General features: G+C 35.8%; 1 protein-coding gene across 5 annotated transcripts in view; it reads right to left on the minus strand.

Moving 5' to 3' along the window:
• rbfox3b (RNA binding fox-1 homolog 3b) overlaps window positions 1-26383 on the minus strand; it is a 134351-nt gene that overhangs the window by 85131 nt on the left and 22837 nt on the right. For 2 of the 5 annotated variants that reach the window (XM_056243467.1, XM_056243466.1), the window contains exon 1: window positions 24056-24278. The exons of 2 other annotated variants lie outside the window; for them this stretch is intronic. In XM_056243467.1, coding sequence (XP_056099442.1) covers window positions 24056-24172 — 117 coding nt within the window. In that variant the 5' untranslated portion in view covers window positions 24173-24278. Of the gene's footprint in view, window positions 1-24055; window positions 24280-26383 lie in introns of those variants that run through there. One more of the 5 variants, XM_056243468.1, reaches the window with a different exon arrangement.

A 26383-nucleotide genomic window follows, 5' to 3' on the forward strand; every position in this document is an offset into this window, starting at 1 on the left:
CCAGGCTAGACACCATTGGTTTCTTGAGATAAGATTTTGTAAAATTTTGTTTTGGTTGAGTTTTGTTTGGTTTTGACATTTAGGAGCTGTTTAGACGACACCGTTTTCAACTAAAAACGTAAAACTTTGAATGCGTTTTGGCCGTTTGTTAACACGACAACGGCGTTTTTGGTGCCTGAAAACGCAAGTTTTTGAAAACAACAAAAATCGTGAATCTCTGAAGACGATGACGTCATGCACATGCGTATTACGTGTTCAGATTATAGTGTTTCATTGCCATCCACTGGCCTGGCAGCAGAATACAGCGTATTTATTTGTTTTCGCGGATCCGTGTAAATGAGGATCGTTTTGACAATGTCTGTACGCGGGAAAACTCAAAGGAAAAACTATATCATTGTTGTGTAAACATACCTTTAGTTCCAGTTTCCCCGCTCTGTTTAGTTTTCTTGGTAACCCATTACTCCCCCCGTTTGTTTCTATGGTTACTCTTTGATTCATTGATTATGTTCACATGTTCCTGATCTAATTTCCTTTAGTTCCAGTTTCCCAACTCTGTTTAGTTTTCTTTCGTTTCTATAGTTACTCTTTGATTCATTGATTATGTTCACCTGTTCCTGATGCAGTTTCCTTTTTGTATCATTTGTATATATTCCCCTGTGTTTTAGGGCACGTTTACATGACAACAATGTACTAAAAACGGAAGTTTTTTCCTGTGCGATTTTCGCGTACAGACGACAACTTTGTCAAAACGATCCACACGGATCCACGAAAAATTACAAAAAACGCTGTATTATTAATGCCAGGCCAGTAGGCGATGTTTCTTTGTAAAGAAACACTACGCGCCTACAGACTGAACACGTAGTACGCATGCGCATCACAAATTCACATTTCTTTTGTTTACATGAAGTTGATAACAGTATTGTTTTTATAAAAAAAAAACACTTTGAAAACATGATTTCAAAAGTTTGCATTTTCAAACCCCCAAAAACGACATTGTCGTGTAAATGAACGGCCAAAGTGCATAAAAAGTTTTCAGTTTTTAGTTGAAATTCAGTTTTTAAGTGACTTGTTCGTTTCTCATTTATAAATAGGGTGGTTTTTGTTCCTGTTATTATTCTAGTGTATTTAATTTGAATAAAAACTGTTATTTAATTCTTCGTCTTCTTCGTGTGCTGATATCACCAAACTCTAGATTGGGTCTTTTTCTTACAAAAAACTATTGCACGAAGAAGTCCAATAACAAAGAGCACTAAAAGTAGTGAAAATAAAATTAGTGCAGTAAAATGCAAACAAAAAGCACATGCATTTAAACGCAATCTCAAATATATAATATATGTAGCTTAAATTTGGGGTCTGTTGTTTTCGGTAATTCAAATAAAGCTGAAATAAAATAAAATGTCAGATGAAAAACTTCAATTTATTGATTTCAGTTTAAGCTTTTTAAGTTTAAGTACTAAAAGTACTAAAACAAACTGACATAATAAATGACTAATATATAGTAAAATTAATAAAACCTAATAAAATGATAAAAGCACATAAGAAAAGTAGTAAAATTTAAACTAAATTAAAAATAAAAATACAAAAATTAAAAGTAATTCAAAATATACCTAAATACTATAAATTATAATAACAAAAAACTGATACTTATTCTTGTATTATAGTATGTTTGTCTTATTTTTCAGGTAAAATGAAAAAGAAAATCAATAAAACAAGATAAATTACATTAAGAAGCAAGACTGCATACATTTTAAGACTTGTTTTCAGATTGTGTCTTTAATGCAAGTGTATTTTGTCTTACTGAACTGGCATTCTTTTGTTTGTTAGAAGTAAAACTAATGAAAAAAATCTGTCAGTGCAGGAAAACAAAATACACTTATATTCACTAATATCTTATGCAGAGATGATTCTCAAGCAGATTCATCTTGTTTCAAGGATACTGAGCCTGCAAAACAAGTTAAAAAGAAAAAAAAAATCTTTTTTTTTTTGCAGTGTTGTGACTAGCGACAAGAATTGAATCAAACTGGAGTTTTTTTGCAGATAAAACGGCATGAGTGAAAGACGAGACCTGCAGTCCCGAGCAAACCACTTAACCCTAGATTATCAACAAATTCATCAAAACTTGACAAAATAACATCTAACCTGATGTTTCCCATGTAGAAGAACACAGCAAAGTCGAATGCTAAAAACTTAATACATTGCTTCATACATGTGGATGCTGTTTAGAAAGAAATATTGCATTTAAATAACAGATTAGCATCCATAAATGCAACAAAAAAAGTTTGACCAAAACTTTCTGGAGTGTCCCGAAAGATGAGTGGCGCCAGCATAAAAAGTGTTGTTTATTACCCAAGGTTAATTAGCATTCATAACTAGATGACAAGGCTATTGAATGGCATGACTGTTTATGAACGGTGTTTGTCCGGACGAGCACAAACGTTGCCACGGATTTCTTTTATCTGCTGATGAGCTTCGGATGGCTGTCAGTGACGGTGACGTGTGATCAAAGCTCTGGCGTCCCGGACGGATAAACTCCCGCGCGCGCACCACTCCACCCGCGCCACAGAAGGAATAATTACGCGGGGCTTTGTACGGCGGAGCGCCGGCACAGACGCCGAGAGCTCTTTGCAGTCCGCCGGAGTATAGAGGAAAGGGCAGCGTCCTGGTGAAGTAATTAACCAGCGCCGCTTGTCTCACATGACAGAGTCCATTATGTTCATGTCGGGCCATGGGGAAACCGCGGACACGCAAACCGGCTCCGCCGCGCAGATTAGAAGGAAAAAAAAGGAAAAAAACGAGAGAAAAAAAAGAAGAAGATTCAACAACGCGGCAAAAGCAGCAGCTATTGATCCATCACACACACACACACACACACAGAGAGAGATAGTTTCTGAGAGGAAAAACAGCATTAAATCACTATGAGTGGATACAAATCACAGCAGGAAGGTCTGGATGGGCTCATCGACATTTAATAGAGGCGTTTATTGATATTCCTCAAACATTCTGGTCAGAGTTTGTTTTGAAGCCCAAAGACAAAATATGAAACCACTGCAATTCATTTAAAGCTTCTGAGCCATAGCACCACCAAACTGAAGTGCCAAAATAATGATTTACACACTCAATATTCTGTCTTACATCCATTTACACTGCCGTACAAAGGTTTGGGGTCAGTACGATGTTTTATAATGTTGCAAATGATTTTGGTTTCAAACAAATGCTGTTCTTTTGAACTTCATATTCATCGAAGAATCCTGAAGAAAAGGTTTCTACAATAACATATGAATCAGCACAACTGTTTTCAACATTGATAATAATAATGAATGACATTTGAGCATTTGAGCATCAGATCTGATTTCTGAAGGATCGTGTGACACTGAAGACTGGAGTAATGATGCTGGAAATGCAGATTTTACATTACAGGAATAAATTACATTTTAACATATACTCACATATTTTAAATTGTAATCATATTTAACAATATTACTATTTTTACTGTATTTTTAATTCAAATAAATGCAGCCTTGATGAGCCGAAGAGACTTCTTACCCCAATGTTTCGAACGCTAACGTTTTGATTCTCATACAGAAGACAAAATGCAAGTGATATTAAAGTAGGAACATTTGTTTTGGTTTAGACTCTTTTTTTTTAATGAAATGCAGAATCAGAGCTCCTTTTTATTTCTTGTCACGACCGTTGATTTTCTGTCGGTTATCCGCGAGAATCAACACACAGCGTGAAACCATCTTTACAGTGACTATAGACGGTTAAACAGAACAAGAAATAAAAGACATTGGGCCCTATTTTAACGATCTGAAACGCAAGTGTCAAAGCGCAAAGCGCAAGTAACTTTGTGGGCGGATCCCGGCGCTGTTGCTATTTTCCCGGCGGGATAAATGCCTCTTGCGCCTGGCGCAAATCTAAAAGAGGTTGGTCTGAAGTAGCTTCATTATTCATAGGTGTGGTTTGGGCGTAACGTGGAATAAACCAATCAGAGCGTCATCTCACATTCCCTTTAAGAGCAGGTGCGCATGTTGCATGGCGGATTGCTATTATAACGGCGGATTCACCAGGCGCGCGTCAGGAGCGGTTCACAGCCGAGGAGACCGACGTTCTTGTCAGGACCGTGAAAGACAGAGAAGTGACGTTGTATTGCGTGTTTTGCGTGCACCTGTAAACTATGGCATAAACCCTCATGCAGTAACACCCTCAGACGGCACTGTTTATTGACTGTCTGAAGTAGAATGCATGCAGAAATAACAAGAAATTCAACGTTCAAATCAGACTTATCTATCTATCTATCTATCTATCTATCTATCTATCTATCTATCTATCTATCTATCTATCTATCTATCTATCTATCTATCTATCTATCCATCTATCTATCTATCGTGGGTGGGTTTCTCCCATCCCCATACAAATCAGCGTCGGTTAAACAGGCGTGGGAGGAAAAAAAACTAAATTTTCATGGACACCACAATGATTTCCCTCATGTGTTAATATTTTTCCTTGTTATAATGTATGATTTGCAAAAATAAAAACTGCTGCATCTGTGTTGATGAGATAATCAAAGTGTATGCGCGTTGTGCACCCGCTACATTATGGCCAAGCATGCGCGCTTAAAATAGCATAATGAACAACGCGCAACGCGCCACTGACTTTAGACTAGGTTTTTTCTGGTCAGTGGCGCAATTGTTTTATAGAACAGCAAAATAGCATGAGGGAAAGTTTGCGCCGGAACACGCCTCCTCTTTGCGCTGAACCGCCCCGGGGAGCGCAAGTGTATTTCTTAGTTAACCGACGTGCGTCTGTGGAGGGAAAAGTCCGCTTTGCGCGGGTGCAAAATAGGAATGATACATGCGTCAGTGTACAAAGTCATTTGCGCCGAGTGCAAGATAGAGCCCTTAGTATGCAAATAAATGTGAGAAAGAAACCCTATTGTGACTCAGAATGTAAATATTATTATGACATCACAGCTGTTGATAATGCTGAACATTCTATCAATGGAAGTGAGATTTTCACTTTGGAATCTTAAATGTATTCAAAATTCTGATCAACCAATCGTATTTTAGTCTCCGGGATAAGATCAGGACTATGGTTGTTTGACAGGAATATTGTCAGAAACACAATATAATCATAAGGACACATCTAACATGATTTATCCTATAGCAGAATATCAATATAACCCTCATCAATATATTGCACAGCCTTACAGTTTTTGACATTTCTGATCAACTTTTAATAATCGCTAAACTGTCAGATTTTATAAATGCTTCAAGTGTTTAATTATTTTGATGGTGTTAAACATCTAATTATACTCAATTATCATAATAAACCGCAATTTGTAATTATGATATTCCATTTACCTAAACAGAGAATGCATAAATGTGTGTGTGTGTGTAATAAATAATGCATGTAAAAGTTTTTATGCTTTAGAAGCTGTTCAGATCTTTATATTGTAGAAAAGTTCAGAAATATAAGATTTTTTTCAAATATATTTTACATAAGTCTCTTGTGCTCACCAAGGCTGCATTTATTTAACCAAAAATACAGTAAAAACTGTAATATTGTGAAATATTATTACAATTCAAAAAAGGTGTTTTCTATGTGAATATATGTTAAAATGTAATTTATTCCTGTGATCAAAGCTGTATTTTCAGCATCATTACTCCAGTCTTCAGTGTCACATGACCCTTCAGAAATCACTATAATTGGAAACATACTTTTTTTTTATTTTTCAGGATTCTTTGATGAAAAGAAAGTAAAAAAAAACCAGCATTTACTTGAGATAAGAATCAGTTGTAACATTATAAATGTCTTCATCACGACACATGGTTCACTTCAGTTTCTCCGGTGTAACTTGCGTAAGCTTTGGGTTTATAATTAATGAGCAAATATGAATAAATGATAAATATTATGATAAATATTTCAATGTTTAACATTCCTCATTTTGTGCATGCATGCCCACAGAGTCAGAGTGAAGCTTTGTGAGTTTGCGCATGAATTGTTCGTCTGCTAACCACGAAAAACCAAATCAAATCTGTAAAGCTGTGTATGACCCCAAAAACACGGTTTCATATGAGATACAGTTCACACACACACACACTCAGTTGTGTCTCTGACAACAGGTAAAATCAAGCAAAAAGCCATTTTCATGTGCAAATCAATGCCGACTTAAACCTAAAGCAACATGAAGGAAACGGAATACAAAATGCGCTCGCAATGAAACATGCGGAGGAATAATGCCACGTCAATAATAAAGTACCGCATAACAGTGAGACAATGCAAGATAAAAGCGTCTGAGCTGCTATCAAACATGCTCAATATTAAACGCGCGCTCTTTGATCGGCGCGTTCATGCAGGAGGAGAGGAGGATTTGTACGGATGAAGACCGTATGAAATATTCATTCACTAAGTGCAGCTGGATCGAGCCCTGCCTGCGAGAGAGACATGCGCTGCTCAGGTCATGAAGAGAGGAGCTCCACGTCACACACACAGATCAACACACACAAAATATGGGCCATCATCATCTATCGTGTTCAGAAGTGAAAATGCATGCGTAACAAAAGCTCACAGAAAGCTTCACCGGACAAAAAACAAAACAAAATTATGCACGTTTGTACTCTTAATTTTACGTTTTTTTTTTTTTTTACTTCGTCAGAATGGTACGAAACTTGGTAAAGGTTTTGGCGCTTGCTGTGTGAACACACAAAAACAAATTCATGGACATGATTTGAACAGGTTAAATGGTCCTGTATAAAATAGTCACACTTGTGCTCCTCACGGTCAGAAACGAGCGCATTGGAAATGAATGAGACGAATTTCCTCTAGTGGAAGCGTTCGGTACTGCGGCCAAACTACATCTGACTGAAAGCTCATTTTTTTAGATATCAACCTCAAATTTGGAACACAACTTGTTTAGATTTATGGCTTTGGTTTTCTGCAGTTTTAGAGTAAAACGTGATTTTGAAAATATATATTTCATATAAAAACAGAAAATAGTATTTTTGTGCATTTTTCATAACAACACATGTCAAATTCTGTCTTTTTTTAAGTTCACTTTTTGAAACTTTTTCACTTCAGCAATAATCTGCGAAGTGTCGACTTTGAAAAGAGATATAACTTATAGGTGCTGTATGCAACTTTTTTACTCTAATAAAGCATCCAAATACCATAATATGTTTGCAGATATTGAGGAAACATGCTAAGTTCACATACGTTGAAAACACACGTTGTTTTACAAGTTCCGTGTTTGCAGTAACGTTTTGTTTTGGTCTGTGTGACCACTGCCAGTTCACCCAATCGTATTTCGACACCCTGGGATGCCAGTTGGCGGGAAACACAGCGTATCGCAGCCTTGGAAACGAGCAAACAAACTGGGTCAGAGATGGCAGATTCCCCACAACCTAAATCCATCTAAAAATCTCTATGAACGATAAAACGCGGATAAGTCAACTCATCAACTTACATTCTGTAAGTCTCCTCGGTTTTGTCGTCAATTGCGCTCGTTCCTGTTGCGTGTGCTCAAACTGGCAACCCGCGTGAGCGTCGAGTCTGAGCAGGAGGGGGCGGCGGAAACAACGATCTCCGATATTTTGAATTTGGACTGCAGTACCGACTTCGACCACTAGCTGTCAATCTTACAGACTGCACCTTTAAGTCTGTGCTCTAAAGAATTCAAGATTTATGACCGTTTAAGTTTAAAAGAAATTTTATTTTCAGGTCTATGCTCAAAAAGTGAATAAATGGATTATAAGTACAGCGTAAATATAGTTTACTAAAAACAATACACAACATTAAATCAAAAAACATTAGCAAACTAAAATATAGTACATTCATTTCATTGACAAAAAATAAAATCAAAAATTCGGTCGCACACACACACACACCTGATCCGAGCATGGAGTTGCTTTCATTTGCGATTCAGCTCCCAGCAAGAGGAGCTACAGATCAATAGAGCAGCAATTATGACCAACACGAGACACAAGCAGCATCATCATAACACACACACACAATAACTGAGAGTCATGCTTAATAAAGCACATCGCATTCAACATAATAAGTGTGCACATGTGGCTGCACACAAACACGAGTGTAAACTGTGTAAAGCGTGTGAGTTACAGTAAGAGCGGATACAGAAGTGATCTACCGTCTGATGAGTGGAGGATCTCCTAAAGATCCAGTAAAGATCCGGAGCGGGACGCCCTCGTTAGACACCACACACTCGCTTCAAACACTACACACACAACAGACGGAGACACACACACACACACACCTGGACGAGAGTTGAGCACCATTCAGAACAAGACATTTATAAATATAAAATGTGTCACGGTTTTCCACAGAAATATGAAGCAGCAAAACTGTTTTGAACACTGATAATAATCATAAATGTTTCTTAATCATATTAGAGTGATTTCTGAAGGATCATGTGACACTGAAGACTGGAGTAATGATGCTGAAAATGCAGCTTTGATCACAGGAATAAATTACATTTTAACACATATTCACATAGAAAACAGTTATTTAAAATTTTAATAATATTTTATAATATTACTGATTTTACTGTATTTTTGATCAAATAAATGCAGCCTTGGTGAGCAGAAGAGACCTCTTATTGACCCCTTTCTTTCAAATAATTTCATTAAATTTCATTTAATAAATTTTATGGCCTATGGGTGAAGCGACACCAATCTCCCAGAAACCTCTAATATATATAATGCACACATTACATTTCATGAATAAAACCCCTTCGTCGTGCGCCTGCTAAATTTCTATTCATTTCATTGTTGTCATCACATCCTAATTCAACATCATGCGATTTACAGTCAAATTCAAATCAGATTAAAATTATGACTTGAAATAGTTATTTCTTAAATGATGAATTTTGCTCAACCCTGGTGTGATTTTGCTGTGAGATCAGAAAATCAACAACAACAAAAAAGCTCTGAAAGTCTTGAGCGCTTTACACTCCATTGGGTTTCTTTAGATTATCAAATTACAGCCACCACACACATACACACACACACTTAAAGTGATCACGACTGAATTATTCAGAGTGTGACATTTACTCTAACAAAGCACAATGGTGATCATGTGACCCGTTAGGCTCCGCCTCCATCATACTGATTATCTCCAGCACTGATTGATTCCTTTGAACCAGTATAATCAAAACATACAACTGGCCAATTAACATATGGAAATGAGCTTTAAGGTTACACACACCGGCACACACACACACACACAAGACTTGTTTTTCTCCACCGCCAGGAATTAGCATCAATATTTATTTTTCTCCTCTCATTTCAACTCATGATCATTTACATGCTAATTGCTGCAATTTTCACAGCGCTACAGCAACTACCTGCCGAGGCCACACACACACACACACACACACACACACACATGCAGAACAACAAAAACTAACTTAACTAATTCCTTGACAGCATTTTATAGAATATAAGTTACATGAATATGTCACACCAAGTCAAAATGGCATTTTTGAGAGGAAAAAGTCACATTTTATCATTACATTCAGAAGAAGATGTAAAATACCAGTAAATAAAAATGTTTATAAACATTATAAAAGTTATGAATGTATTTTAATTTTAGTTCCCCTCACTCCACCATCCTTCAAATATAACATCTTAAACTAACATAATTAGTTTAAACTTGAACTCACACACACACACCTCTCATTTGGCACGAATCCACACTGGTAAAACATATTAAAACAAGATTATTGGAAATACATTTTACAGGAAAATACCGTTTCAGTCTTTTTTTACGTTCACGTATACATCTCGCATGTAATTCACCGTTCCTCGCCATTTCTCTGTAATTATTAGTGAAAGATACTAGCCATCTCTGAGTGAAACGTGTTTTGCCTGCTGTTGATAGCATTATAAAAATATCCCTATGGAATATAAGTCGGAAAATGTTTCAGATACTAAAAACCACGAATTATAGGCTAATACCGTACTACAATAATAAACCCTGGATCTCAGTCAGGACACACACTTTAATCTGACCAGCTGAAGGACTAACACGTGGACACACTGCCGCCTGTCAATCACTCAGAATGCAAAATATTGAACATATTGACCGGACCGTCCGTCCATCCATCCATCCATCCCTCGCTCTCATTCACGTCAGATTAAAATGAACATCTACCCTGACAAAGATCCATAGAGATGGGCATTGATTCTGTCCTGTTAAATACAGCTCTGATTGAAAACCAAACCTGATTACATCATCTGACAGCGAAGCATTTAAAGAGACAGCGCTCCTTTAAAGCAGTTTTCAAAAGACCACCTTCACTACACTGAAAAATAACACTCTAGAAACTGCTTTCACTCAGAAATGACATTCCAATAGAGCTATTGTAGTTTGACTCAGTCACTCCAGTCTCAAAAGTAGGATATCAGCGAAAGATATCAATATTTATGACTTTCTGACATGCATATTTTTAAGCATGTTAATGGAATAGATCACCCCAAAAAAATGAAAATTCTGGTTGTATTTTGGACTTTGGTTCATCTTAGAAAGCTTTTGATTAATAACTAACTGTTAAAAATAAAGGTTTTTAAACTCGGTTTTTAGCGGTGATGTCATATAAAGAACCATTTGGGGTTCCGCAAAGAATCAGTGATCAGTTCTTAAAAGAACCTTTTATCTAAAGAACATCCACTATAAAGAACCTTTAGTGGGATGGGAAGGTTCCATGTAGGGATGTTAAAGGTTCTTCACGGGAACCATCGACGCCAATAATAAAATAAAAATAAAAAAAAAGCAAAGCAAACGTACAATCGGTGGAGAAAACTGAAAGACAGAATATTGACTGACTTCAAAAACACAAAGGGAGTAATATCAGCAGTGTGTGTTCAGATCAACACACACACACACACACACACTATTGGAAGCCTTTTGTTGTGTGGACGCATCACTTCCTGTGAGCGCTTTTGACTTCAGCCAGTGGACTGACACACGGAGAAGAGCGGCTCGCAGAAAACTCAATAACCGGCTCTCAGTAATCGAGTAAAACTGTGGATCAGCTCCAAATCCTAAAGTTCCTTTAACTGGATCTCACAGTATAGCAGGATTCATCCTGTCCATCTTCATATCCCATATACTGTACAATATCATCATCTTATAGCAGAGGCTGAACGCTGACATCCGTTTGATCTGATTCATTACAGTTAACACAAACACATTACATTAACACAATTTCATGTATTATTCATATTAATATAATATCCAATAAATGATACATGATTGGTAATACATTTAATATAAATAATTAAAACAGAGCTATCATATTAAAAACTATTTAATATATAATTTATATCAATATAATATCGATATATCAACAATTATATCAATAAATCAAATAAATTCATTTACATCTAATTTAAAATTATATCAATAATAAATTATACTATATAATTTATATCAATATAATAATCAAAATAAAGCTTTACTGATCACGTTTGATATAATATAATTATAATAATTATATAAAAAAGTTTTAATGTAGATGTAACTGTAGATTCTTAATTTTCACAAAATTAACATTCATTTATATTTATAAACAATAAAACATTATTAATTACAAACATAAAATATTACTAGACACTCAAATATTATAAAAAAAATGATAAAAAACGTAATATACAAAATATCACAAACGATAACAACATCTAAAATATTGCTAAACACTCAAATGGTAGAAACTTAAAAAAATAGTACTATACAATACAATCAAATACATGAAAATATAACAATAACATATCTAAAAGTAATAAATAATACAATAATGCAATATTATAAACGATTATAAATAGAAAATATTACTAAATACGATATTGAAATTATATTATAAATAATTAAAACAAAGATTACATTACAATATTTACTTTATTATCGATATCATATTTAATCAATTATTTATGGGTAACACATTTAATATTATTATAATTATAATAATTCGCGTTCTTGGATTGATCTTAATAATCAGGCCTATAAAAGGCGCAAGATCATATTTGTTGAATATGTACAAACGTGCGACAAAAAACAAAACAGAAAAAAATATATATATTATTTAAATTAAAGTTATGTCTGATATAACAAAATAATACTTAAATATTTGTTTTATTATTATTACTATTTAAAAAAATATATTGATAAATAATAAAACAAACTATAATAAAAAAAAATAACTACTTGTTTTAATGCACAAGACATACATGACAGCATTATAATGCCTCAGCATCATTGTTTCACATTTGGTTTGATTTGAGAGATCAAAAAAATGAACCCAAATCCATTAAAAACGACCCGTGTTCAGATTGTGCTTCACTTACAATGTGCATTAAGAGTCATTTGTTCATGAGTCGTGATCACATTACCATATATTTCCAATAAATCAACCATATGCAATCAGTTCTTCTAAACAAAGCATCCAGCAAGCATTATCCCTCAGCACATACAGCACTGAACTGTGATTGGCCACTTCACATGTCAGTCAGATGACGTCAGCACAGGTTTTCAGTCAGTGTGGGAAGTTCGGATCATTTTACTGACTCGGATCTTTGAGTCTCATTCAGCAAAACGAACAAATCTTTTTTCGAGTCATTTCGTTCATTTCAGCATAATATAAATAAAATGGCATGTTAAATATCCCAACACATATATCCCAAATTATAAGAAAACTAATCATTTATTAATTGATTAGTTGTTGGGTCTTAAGTTCAGGCTATTGCAGTCTGATTATGTTAGTTCACCTCACCTCCTGATCCTTATGGAAGCTTGTTTCCCCCACTGAATAAAAAAAAATTGCGACTTTTTATCTCACAATTGCGAGATATAAAGTCGCAATTCTGAGAAATAAAGTCGCAATTGCGAGAAAAAAATACAGAATTGAGACTTTTTCATCTCACAATTCTGACTTTTTTCTCTCACAATTGTGAGTTTACATCTCGCAATTCTGACTTTATAACAGATAATTGCGAGTTTATATCTCGAGATTCTGACATCTTTTCTCAGAATTGTGAGATATAAACTTGCAATTGCGAGTTATCAGTCCAATTCTAAGGAAAAAAAAAAAACTAACTTTTTTCCCCTCAGAATAGTTTATATCTCGCAATTCTGACTTTACAACACGCAATTGCGACTTTATATCAATCAATTCTGACTTTATATCTCGCAATTGCGACTTTATATCAATCAATTCTGACTTTATATCTCGCAATTGCGACTTTATATCAATCAATTCTGACTTTACAACACGCAATTCTGACTTTATTTCACGCAATTCTGACTTTATATCTCGCAATTCTGACTTTATTTCACGCAATTCTGACATTATATCTCGCAATTCTGACTTTATATCACGCAATTCTGACTTTATATCTCGCAATTCTTACTTTACAACACGCAATTGCGACTTTATATCAATCAATTCTGACTTTATATCTCGCAATTGCGACTTTATATCAATCAATTCTGACTTTATATCTCGCAATTCTGACTTTATATCACGCAATTCTGACTTTATATCTCGCAATTCTGACTTTATATCACGCAATTCTGACTTTATATCTCGCAATTCTGAGAAATAAAGTCAGAATTGCGAGATAAAAAGTCACAATTACCATTTTTTATTTTTTATTCTGTGGCGGAAACAAGCTTCCATAGATCCGAGTTCTTTCCTTTGCAACTTCGAATTTATCAGGTTTGTTCTCCTTCTCTCGTGTCTCGAGACGTTAGTTGTCGACTCGTCAGTGTCTGACTCTGATCTGTCCAAGGGGGTAATCCATCGACCGGAAGTTGAAGCCGGTCGGGTGCCACCATGTTGTAGCAGAACTTCACTTGCGTTAGCATTTCCATTGACTACCATTCATTTTGGCGTCACTTTGACAGCGAATAACTTTACATCTGAGGCGTTTAAAGACTCCATTTGTCCATTATTTATTTCTAAAGAAACACGACAATGTATAAAGGGCTCCATTACCTTCTATGTTACATTATGGCCCCGTAGAAACAGTTTTAGTAAAAATAGGCTAACGATTGCGTCATAACCACTCGACTCTCTGTCGCGCTGTACAGAAATTACCGTACAGACAGGAGGAGAAGCTCGCAGGCAATCGGGGGGACGTCCCGTCAAGGGAGAAGCCCATAGATATAATGAGTCCATAAAAGCAACGGAATACTTACTCCTGCTCACTCATGCCAAAGAACTCTTTGCTCAAGTTCCCCGTCTCTGCAAGATTAACGTTGGCAATTTTCACGCACAGCTACTAGAAGATTAACGTCTGTCAGACAGGTTGCTCACGTCATCAAGCTTAGTTTGAGTCGGTTTGAGTCTGCGCGTCAGGAACGGAAGTGCTCAAAAATCGCTAAAAATGGGCTTCAACTGTCTCAACTGAGTTCCAATGAGATGGCTCTGTCCATTTCTTATACTGTCTATGGATCTGTCTGCTGTGCCGTGCCGTGTGTGATACAGCAGGGCCGGAAAGAGAAATGATCAGTTGATCTTTCGAGTCTCGAGTTCGGGTTCGGCCGGGTCCGAGTCTTTCGTTCTTCCTGTCAGTCCCATAGAGGCTATGCTGTCAGTACCGGAAAGAGGAATGATTAGTTCATTTTCTTCGAGTCTTCGGGTTTGAGTCCTTCGTTCTTTTGTCACGTGACCGCTGGTATCTTACATCAAATACAACATTATTTTCGTATTATTGACTGCGTCTGAATGTATATTGTTTTATATTTAGAAATTAAAATACAAAATATGTGCAATAAACATTATCTGAAAAATAAAAGTTCCATCTTATTATTGTCCCTGTCCGTCTCTTTTCTAAATGTTTCTTGTGCATCTGTGGTGTGTTCTATTATATATAGAGAATAAAGAGAATATAGAGAATATTATATATAAAGAATAAAGCAACACTAAGTAAGATTTTTTACCTTAAAATAATGTTTCCAAAATCGTTTCAGTGGTTCATTAAGTCGTAACAGGGTGAAAGGCACTTCTGGATTCGCTTTGCGGTCCTATATCTGCTATAACAACGCTATGTGAGATTGCCAGATCGGGTCGCATTTCTGTAGTTCTAATGAGACATAAGAAAACTACAAATTTGACTTGCTTTACGTCAAGCGTTTCAATAGTCATTATTTAGTTTTTCTTCGTTTCTGATGTCGCAATACATCATACTTTCATGAAATCATGCAACATACTCTACCTTGTCTGTGGACATCGTCCATTCCAAAGCCGGTGCTGGATAAACAGCGAGCGTGCGTGCGACAGTAGGCTGTGCTAGGCTAAATTATTTACGACAGCGGTAATGGACAATTCCGCTTCCAACCTGTAGGGCGACCGCAGAGGAAAAGTTACTTGGTGTTGCTTTAACTACTATTATATTATACATTAACTACGTGCTTGTTTGTAAAAAGGTTGTGAATTAGTAGGCTATTCAATACGGTGACAAGTCACGTGACAAAAGAACGAAGGACTCAAACCCGAAGACTCGAAAAAAATTAACTAATCATTTCTCTTTCCGGTAATGACAGGAAGAACGAAAGAATCGGACCCGTCCCGAACCCGAAGACTCGGGAGAGATGAACTAATCATTTCTGTTTCCAGTACAGATTCAGAACCCATGTTGCGCAATGCGCATGCGCGGTCAACACAAAATGAACGATTCACTCTCTGAGACAACTCGGTAGTCCCGAGTCATATTAAAGATTCGTTCAAAATGAACGACACATCACTATTTCAGTGTGGACTCAGTTGAGTGAGTGTGAGTAGTTGTGTGTCCTGAGATGGCACAGATATTGATGAGAGTTTGTCGAATCTGTGATTCCAGAGTGAATGATGCTTCTTTAGCAGCAGTGTAAAGGATGAGCGTTTAAAGACATTGCTGTCCGCATCTGATGGAAATGAAATTAAACTTCAGAACGCGAGACGAGGCGCTCGCGCGATCATTAATAAAGCGGGTGAAGGGCTCGAGGAGGTGAAGACCGTCTTCACACACACGTCTCATAAATCACCTCGAGAGACACGCGATTTATGAGCATGCGCGTCTCACGCCTGTCTATCATTTCCCGTTTTCTGTCAGCGTAATTCAGCCCTAAACTGTCCGAAGAGATGAGACACACACCGAGAGAGAGAGAGAGAGAGAGAGACACACACTCTTCAGAAGTCCTCGTGACCCGTGAAGAGACGTTTGTAATGGAGACGCGACGGGTCACTGCTCTCTCGGTCTCTCTGATGGACATCAGTTCACACACACACACACACTGCTGCGCTTTACAGGGGTTGACATGCTACTCTGTCATGAAGCTATCAATTGGTTTAGATAAATGGCAAACAAATAAATAGATAAAGTAAAATAAATCAATAAATAGACAATAAAAAAGTAAAATAAACAAACAAGTAAAATAGTCTAAATCTATACATTTTTTTTAAAAATAATTAAATAAATAAATGATAAAAAGTAAAAAAAAAAAAATACGTTAAAAAATATAAATTAAAAATTGTACTTATTTAATTTACTTCATTATTTATTTATTTTACTTTTAAAATGGTTTTCATTTTGTATATTTAACTTGTAAATAAAAAAGACAATTTTCTATAGTGAGTAAAAACCATAGAAACTGTATGTAAACCACACACACACACACTCATATATGTACACACACTCACTCACTCACACGCGCACACACACACTCTGACAGACACTCACTCACTCACACACTGACACACTCACACGCGCGCACACACACACACACTCACACACTCTGACACACTCACTCACTCACACGCGCACACACACTCTGACAGATACTCACTCACTCACTCATACGCACACATGCGCGCGCACACACACACACACACTCTCTCTCCCTCTTACACACACACACACACTCTCTCTCTCACTCTCACACACACACACACACACACACTTACAGACAGACAGAGACTTACACACACACACACACACATATATATAGACACTCACACACACACACATATATACAGTACACAAACAAACAAGCTCGTGAGATTGGATTTTCACCCTTAAAATGTAAGCGCATCAGAAGAACCTGCTGGAACAGCCTGCGATTTACACAGTGATTTTCTAGCTGCTTGTCTCTCTCTCACACACACACATACATACACACACACACAGAGAGTTAATTAGAGGAGCAGCAGCGACGGTAATCAGCAGACAGACCGACAGAGAAAAGACTGTAAGAGTGTGGAGGAATTTATTACAGAGAGAGAATGAGTATTACACTGACACACACACACACACAATTTACAGCGATGAAGCGGCAGCATAGATAAATTAGGCCTTTGTGTTAAACAATAGCAGCCTGTAAGAGGATTTACTGTGACCAACCAAAGCATCCTGGTTCAAATGTAGTTGAAACTGTTTTCTGATGAATATAAATATATGAGCATCATGTACAAAGAGTCACATGATCAATTTACTTATATTTAATTAGTCACCTAGAAATCTAGAAAAAGAGAGTTCATATTTTTTTATATATATATATATATATATATATATATATATATATATATATATAAAATTTTCTGGAGAACATGATCATCAGGTTTTGTTCATTGCAGCTCCACATCAAATACTGAGACATTCTCACATTCACACTCGTGTTACAAATGAACTTTACACTCAAATTGTAAAGCAGATAATATCATTTGTAATGAAGAATGTTTTTGCAACGAATGCCAGCATGTTCACGAGTTCTCTCAGCCTGTTATATAGAGAGAGAGAGAGAGAGAGAGAGAGAGGGAGAGAGAGAGAGAGAGAGAGAGAGAGAGAGAGAGAGAGAGAGAGAGAGAGAGAGAGAGAGAGAGAGAGAGAGAGAGAGAGAGAGAGAGAGAGAGAGAGAGAGAGAGAGAGAGAGAGAGGAATCTATTTCAAGCCCTGTTTCATTTGATTCGGTCAGTGATGCAGAACCAGGCGGACTCTAGATTCACAGATGTAGTTCAACAGCAGAGTGTCTCTAACCGGACAGATCTACAGACCACAAACCCACAGAGAGAGAGCGAGGGAGCGAGAGAGAGAGAGAGAGAGAGAGAGAGAGAGAGAGAGAGAGAGAGAGAGAGAGAGAGAGAGAGAGAGAGAGAGAGAGAGAGAGAGAGAGAGAGAGAGAGGAGAGAGAGAGAGAGAGAGAGAGAGAGAGAGAGAGAGAGATGGGGGGGGGGGGGTACTTTCTTACAGCTGATCCTTTTTCATGCATTTAATTTTTCATTACCATTTTTCACAATTGCTCCAATCTTTAGAATTTTACACACTTGTAGAAAAAAAAAAGGTTCCATGGAGTTCTATATAGTGAACTCCACTATATAGGAGTCTATATAGTGGCCGTGTGTCCACCAAAGCGTTTTTAGCCAGCGTTTTTCTTCAGTTGAGACATCTAGCTTGCTATGTTACGGAATATCCGCGGAAGTGTTTTATAGTATTAATTTCAGAGATAGTTTGTTTCTGTGCTGTTTCTATATAAAAATGTCGCTACATTTTGTTCCGCTATTATGCTTGTTGTTGTCCTCTGTTGACGTTGTACAAGCAGAATGTGGCGGTTGGTCGGTGTGGTATTAGTCCCGCCCCTCCTCCACTGTGATTGGATTGGGTTAAAAAGTGACAGTGATGAGCGCTGCGTTTTTCCCAAAGTTGAACATTCTTCAACTCTGGGCGACCGCGCTCAACGCTTCAGCGTGAAAAAAAGACGCTCAGCGCCTCGTTACGCTCCTGGCGCTCCCATTAACCCTGTCCACGCCTGTTTGTCTTTAGCAAATCCTGACAGTAGTTTTTTAACGCCAAAATACGGTTAGCGCTGACGTAAGCTGTTGGCAAATCTGGCCCTTCATGTCAAAACGGTTCTATATAAGGAGAAATGTCTTAAATGATTGCATAATACTTTCACGTTTAACAGGTTATTTCAATTTTTCTAGTGATTAAGAATGTTTATGAGCTGTTTAACTCATAAAAAACGAAAACAAAAGTAATGAATTAAAACTAAATCCCATGATAAAATGATCCCATGATGGAATCCCTAAAAGGTTCTAAACATGATGCGCATGACAGAACCCTTTAAGATTCCATACAGAACCTTTTCTTCTAAGAGTGTCTATTTGTGCTACTGTACCTTTAAGAAACACACACATGTAATGAGTCAGTCAGCACAGAAATCTGCCACTTAAACACTTCAGATCAGACTGAAATGAGTTTTAAAGTTAAGAAGGATATTCACGAGGATCAACAGCACAAGCTTTACCATGTTTTACTCTAAAGTTTAGGCCTTAATGTTTATTTCCTTATAGTACTTAAGAGGGAGATGTGCGATTGCCACCGAGTCACAAATCACTGCTGGAGAGAAAACAGAAGCAAAGTCACATTTCTCAAATCCAAATCCTCCTCAACAACCTGTTCCTGTAATGCAAGAATCCGTTTAACATACGCTGAGCTTTACTTCACCAGCTGTCTGGAAGCGCTGATATATTTCACTCCAACACAAGACAAATAAAGTGACGGATTGTTCTGTAACATCCACTTCGCCAATTATCCCATTCCCATAGAACTCTGCATGTCTCTCGTCTCATTTCATTCCCGCATTTTCTGTCTGCGTTACAGTCGCGTCACATTCGTGAACTGTATCAATAATTCAGCGGTACATACTGCAGCAAACAGGGCCATGTGTTTGAATATGAAATCAATTAAGCGCACAAACACACTCGCTCATAAACACGCAGCCTCATGAATAATATGTCTTGCTCTCAGGAGGATCGTTTGCCCTGGATTCTTCACAGGGCGACTCGACGCAAGCCGACCATGTGCCAGCATCGTGTGTGTGTGTGTGTGTGTGTGTGGACAGATGGGGGAGGAGACGCTTCTCCTGCTTTCTCAGAGTGATTTAAAAGCAGGAAGAAAGCACTCATCTCATTTATCGCTCTCTTGTGTCTCTGTACTGTATCACTATAGCAGAAATCACATACATGCGCAATGAAACATGCACTAGTGTCAACATGTTGGCTGGTAAACATTATGATATCATAAATCTATACAGTTTTGCATGGTGTTTTAGATATTGCTCATACTAAATGACTAATTTACAATTTTACACGTGAATCTGTCAAATCAATCATTATCATATTATAAAATATAGCAGAAAAGATAAATCATTTTAAAAGTCCCCCTGTGGTGAAAATCAAGCCCTTAATTTTGTTTATATGTCTATGTGGTGTTTTTAATATGCTTAAAGACAAATCATGTGCAAATTCCTGAGTCAACACCATTGCTGAGTATTTTCTCCTTAAAACTGCAGTGAACCAAAGACAGTCTCAAAAACACGGTTTGAAATCGCTGGTGTTTCTGACGTCACAAACTACCTTGTAACCAATCAAATCAACGTGTGATCGTCAACCAGTGGATCTCTGAGCTGAGCTGAGTGAGTGAGTGGAGGCGGGGCTCATTTGCATATTCATAGAGCAGCGAATACTAAATGAGGCAAGGGTGTAGAGTTACATTCAAGATATTTTAAGGCATGAAGACATTGAAATATGTTATATGATGATCAATGATGTAAGGGATGAAATTATTGATTACAGGGTGACTTTAATACTTATGAATCACAGTACAGAAAAGTCCATTATATACTTAAAACATCAGCGAATTCAAACCAATTTTGACAATTTAAAATTTAGCTGATTTTATTGGAAAAGGATATGTAGAAACCAATATACCAAGCATTGCTAACAAAATACTGATATGTAGAAGCCAATATATCAAGCATAGCTAAATAAAATACTGATACACAGAAACCGATACACCACCATTGCTAATACAATATAGATATGTAGGAAATCAAGCATAGCTAATAAAAAACTGATATGTAGAAACCGAAATCTCAAGCATAGTTAATAAAATTCAGATATGTAGAAACCAATATTTCAAGCATTGCTAATAAAATACAGATATGCAGAAACCAATATATCAAGCATTGTTATAAAAAAATACAGATATGTATAAACAAATATACATCAAGCATTGTCAATAAAATACAGATATGTAGAAACCGATATATCAAGGATTGTTAATAAAATAGAGATATGTAGAAACCGATATCTCAAGCATTGCTAATAAAATACTTATATGTTGAAACTGATATATCAAGCTTTTTTAATAAAACGCCAATATATCAAGAATTGCGAATAAAATACAGCTATATCGAAACCGATATCTCAAGCATTCTTAATAAAATACCAATATGTAGAAACCGATATATATAGCATTGCTAATACAGACATGCAGAAACCGATATATCAAGCATTGCTAATACAGACATGTAGAAACCGATATATCAAGCATAGCAAATAAAATACTGATATGTAGAAACCGATATATCAAGCATTTGCTAATAAAATACTGATATGTAGAAACCGATATATCAAGGGTTGCTAATAAAATACAGATATGTAGAAACTGATATATCAAGCATTTGCAAATAAAATCCCAATATATAGAAACCGATATATCAAGCATTGCTAATAAAAAATAGATATGTAGAAACCGATATCTCAAGAATTGCTAATAAAATACCAATATGTAGAAACCGATATATCAAGCATTTGCTAATAAAATACCGATATGCAGAAACCGATATATCAAGCATTGCTAATAAAATACTGATATGTAGAAACCGATATATCAAGGATTTGCTAATAAAATACTGATATGTAGAAACCGATATATCAAGCATTGCTAATAAAATACTGATATGTAGAAACCGATATATCAAGGATTAGCTAATAAAATACCGATATGTAGAAACCGATATATCAAGCATTGCTAATAAAATACTGATATGTAGAAACCGATATATCAAGCATTGCTAATAAAGTACTGATATGTAGAAACCGATATATCAAGCATTGCTAATAAAATACTGATATGTAGAAACCAATATATCAAGGATTTGCTAATAAAATACTGATATGTAGAAACCTATATATCAAGGATTGCTAATAAAATACAGATATGTAGAAACCGATATATCAAGGATTGCTAATAAAATACAGATATGTAGAAACCGATATATCAAGCATTGCTAATAAAATACTGATATGTAGAAACCGATTTATCAAGCATTGCTAATAAAATACTGATGATATGTAGAAACCGATATATCAAGCATTGCTAATAAAATACTGATATGTAGAAACCGATATATCAAGCATTGCTAATAAAATACTGATATGTAGAAACCGATATATCAAGCATTGCTAATAAAATACTGATATGTAGAAACCGATATCTCAAGCATTGCTAATAAAATACTAATATGTAGAAACCGATATATCAAGCAATGCTAATAAAATACCGATATGTAGAAACCGATATATCAAGCATTGCTAATAAAATACTGATATGTAGAAACCGATATATCAAGCATTGCTAATAAAATACTGATATGTAGAAACCGATATATCAAGCATTGCTAATAAAATACTGATATGTAGAAACCGATATATCAAGCATTGCTAATAAAATACTGATATGTAGAAACCGATATATCAAGCATTGCTAATAAAATACAGATATGTAGAAAGAAACCGATATATCAAGCAATGCTAATAAAAATAAGACATTTTGATACTGATATTTATTTTTATGTTATTACTAATAAACAATATATTATAAATCTATAATTTTGCATGATGGTTTTAAATAGTATTATACTGAAGCTCTAATATACAATTTTCCATGCAAATCTGTCAAATTAAATATTAAAATATTATAATATATAGCATAAAAGATAAATAATTTTAACACTTATAAAATCCCAATACAGAAAAAGACCATTATCTTCTTAAAACATCAGCAAATTAAGACCGATATGGATGATTTAAAATGTAAATGTTTATATCGGTTGATATGGATTTGTAGAAACCGATATTTCAAACATTGCCAAAAAAATTTAAAAGACATGTGACACTTAAACCAAACTAATCTAATGACTAATTCAACAAAGTTAATTAAGAACATTGATCAAGTGATGTAACACAAGCAGCTCCTGAATAATTCATGAGAGCATCTGCATATGCTAATATTGGTGATGAGGAGATGCAATTAATATTATTAAAATTAATGTGCATGTCAAATATATGTAAGTTGTATCTATAAATGAAAACACAAATGACACACAATCTAATGTCAAACAACTAGATACTAGATACACACGACCAATTTATATGAACAATAAAATGTCAATATAATATAGCACATAAGATTAAAAACTGCTATAGAAAATTAATTTACTTATTGGAGTAGAAAAATAGTAGCATTGATACTATTTGCACCCAAATATCGGCTGGTTTTCACCTGATATTCAGGGGAAAAAATACAGATATAAAAAATAAAAACAATAAAAACTGCACGATCACCAATATTTATATGGTCACTAAAGAATGATGCATCTTTAATACAATCTTCAAAAACAAAACCCGCTGACTTTAACATCCAGTGAAGAATCTAATGACTTATTCTACAAAGTAATTTAAGTTAATTAAAAACAGTGTTTAGTAATTTAACAGGGAAAAGTCACGGAAAATCCTGAATCATTCATGAGAGTTTCTGCATAATATTGCATAAAAATCTGCATAAGTCTGCTAATTATGACCTAAAATGAATGACAGAATTGTGTCTGGAGCACATCTCAAAACAGTTTCCGTTTTGTGGTTGTAAAACATTCCCAGAATGAATTCACAATGAAATTCCAAAACGGATACTAAACTACAACACTAGATACAACCAACAACTAGTGACAAAATGACCATGTAAGAAAGTAAATTGAGTCTAAACGACAGAGCGGACGTGGAATAAAAGCATGGAAAAGTGGAGTAAAAGCGGAGCGCTGACCCCGAACAGAAAAGGGGTCAGAGGTCAGGATGAAAAAAAAAAAAAAACGCATGTTCGTTCACTCGCGCAGGAATGAAATACGAGAAAGGAGTGTATAAGAGCGGAGGCAGCGGGAGGATCCTTACCTCGGATAAGTAGAGGAACGCGGGAGGAGCGTGCAGGGAATGAGGCATCATCCCGGACCCGGACAGAAGCACGCATGCAGAGTTTGCCATGGAGCTCAAAGATGAAGATTTCCACATTTAACCACACACACACACGTCTCTCTCTCTGTCTCTATCTGTGTGTCTCTCGCTCCTGCTGGATAAGCACGGCTTCCCTCGCTCGCTCTCTGTTTACTCTGCACACAATAAAGATCACTTAAACATCCACATGCGGAGGTGGGAGGTGCATGAGAGCAGTGTGTGTGTGTGTGTGTGATCGTATAGCAGCGCTGCGTGTGTGCTTTAATTGCCCACGACCCCCTTTTGAGCCCAACACTCACAAAGACCCCTGAAATCACACTCAAGGACACACACACACACACATAAACGAGGACATGCTACAGACTTCTGCTGCTTTTAAAGCTAATTATAGTCACTACACATCCTTAACATGACATTCATCATTTTGCTTCGATGCAAAACAACTAAAAAAAATACATACGTTGAATACGCTCTTAAAAAAATAAAGGTTCCAATAGGGGTGTTTTCACAGTGATGTCATTGAAGAACCATTTTTGGTTCCCTAAAGAACCTTTCAGCGATCAGGTCTTAAAATAACCTTTTTTTCTTCTTCTTAGTGTGAAGAACATTTTTTTTTATAATTTAAAGAACCCTTTTGTGGAATGGAAAGATTCCACTGATGTAAAAGACAACAATAAAGAACCTCAGTTTGTCATTTGTGTGTATATTTTTACTTCATCTATGAATTATTTTTAGTAGTTTTGCATTGAAGCATCAGCTAAATAATGAATGTCATGTTAAGGATGTGTAGTGACATTGTCATCAAAGGAAGGTCATGTCAGGCATTGTTTTTCCAACCAAATGTGTCTCAACTAAAAGCTTTACATGCATTTTACAATATTTTCTAGATTTAGCTTTAGGAGTGCATTTATTTTTGCTATTAATAAGCTTTATACATAAAAACAAGTTTGATTCATCTCTAATTGAGAACTCCAAGGATGACAACTTTAACGATAAAGATATAGATCTAAAAATCGTTCTCAATATTAAATAATAGGAGTCGACACCACAACTATAACGATAACGGCACAGAGAAACAATATCAATTGAATCACTTTCAGAACGATTTTTTTTCCAGATACCGAACGATAAAAACATCGATAGTCAATCAGAAACCATTCCTCTTTAAAGAACTCAAGCATTTAAAGCGGCAGACGACAAAACCGCAGTGAAACAGAACGATATCGCGAGTTGGTGTGGACGCTAAAATAGTTATCGTTATGGTTATCTCTATAGATATCGTTCTTGGTGTGAACAGGCCTTTACACTGTTCAAATATTCAACGCAAAGCTGCAATGACATCATTATAATTCTGCATACAGACTTCTGTTTGGTCATTTATTTTTGATGCTGCAAAGATGGTGTTACTTTAGTTTTGGGATCAGTACGAAAATAAAAATGAATGCTTTTATTCAGCAAGGACTTTAACTGATCAAATTTAAATAAATAAAAAATTACTGTAAAGACATTTATAATGTTACAAAAGAGTTCTATTTCAAATAAATGCTGTTCAATTTACCTTTATAATCATCAGATATGTATCACGGTTTCCACAAAAATATGAAGCTGCGCAACCGTTTTCAACATTGATAATAATTATAAATGTTTCTTGATCATCAGATCATCATATTTAATTAGAGTGATTTCTGAAGGATCATTTGACACTGAAGACTGGAGTAACGATGCTGGAAATTCAGCTTTGATCACAGGAATAAAATACATTTTAACATATATTCACGTGATATTTTAATTTGTAACAATATTTCACAATATTACTGTTTTTCTTTATCAAATAAATGCAGCCTTGGCGAGCAGAAGAGACTTTTTTTCACAAACAATACAACATCTTACTGACCAACAAACTACTGAATGTTAGTGTTGGATGGAGAAGAACGCGTAAGATCTGTTTCAAGAGTGTGTAAAGAAGAAAATCCATCAGGAATACAGCACAACTTGACCTGTCTGTCAACAAGCACCTCGGATGTCCTCAACTCACTTACAGTACACACTTTACACTTACAGTACACTCTCTAGATGCTTCATGCACCATTGAAATCAATAGATTCACAGTGCTCTCTGACGCCTAGTAAGTGCCCTCAAGCATTCGCTCCTGTCTGCAACAACAACAACATGCACACTGAGCGCATCATCATCTCATTCAGGACTAAAAGACAAAGCATCACTATTCATCTGCTATCTAACAAACACTGATGTTCCCTTCAGGAGATG

This window comes from Rhinichthys klamathensis, unplaced genomic scaffold (assembly GCF_029890125.1).
Source record: "Rhinichthys klamathensis goyatoka isolate OS25496 unplaced genomic scaffold, OSU_Roscu_1.1 h1tg000799l_1, whole genome shotgun sequence".
Taxonomy (NCBI): Eukaryota; Metazoa; Chordata; class Actinopteri; order Cypriniformes; family Leuciscidae; genus Rhinichthys; species Rhinichthys klamathensis.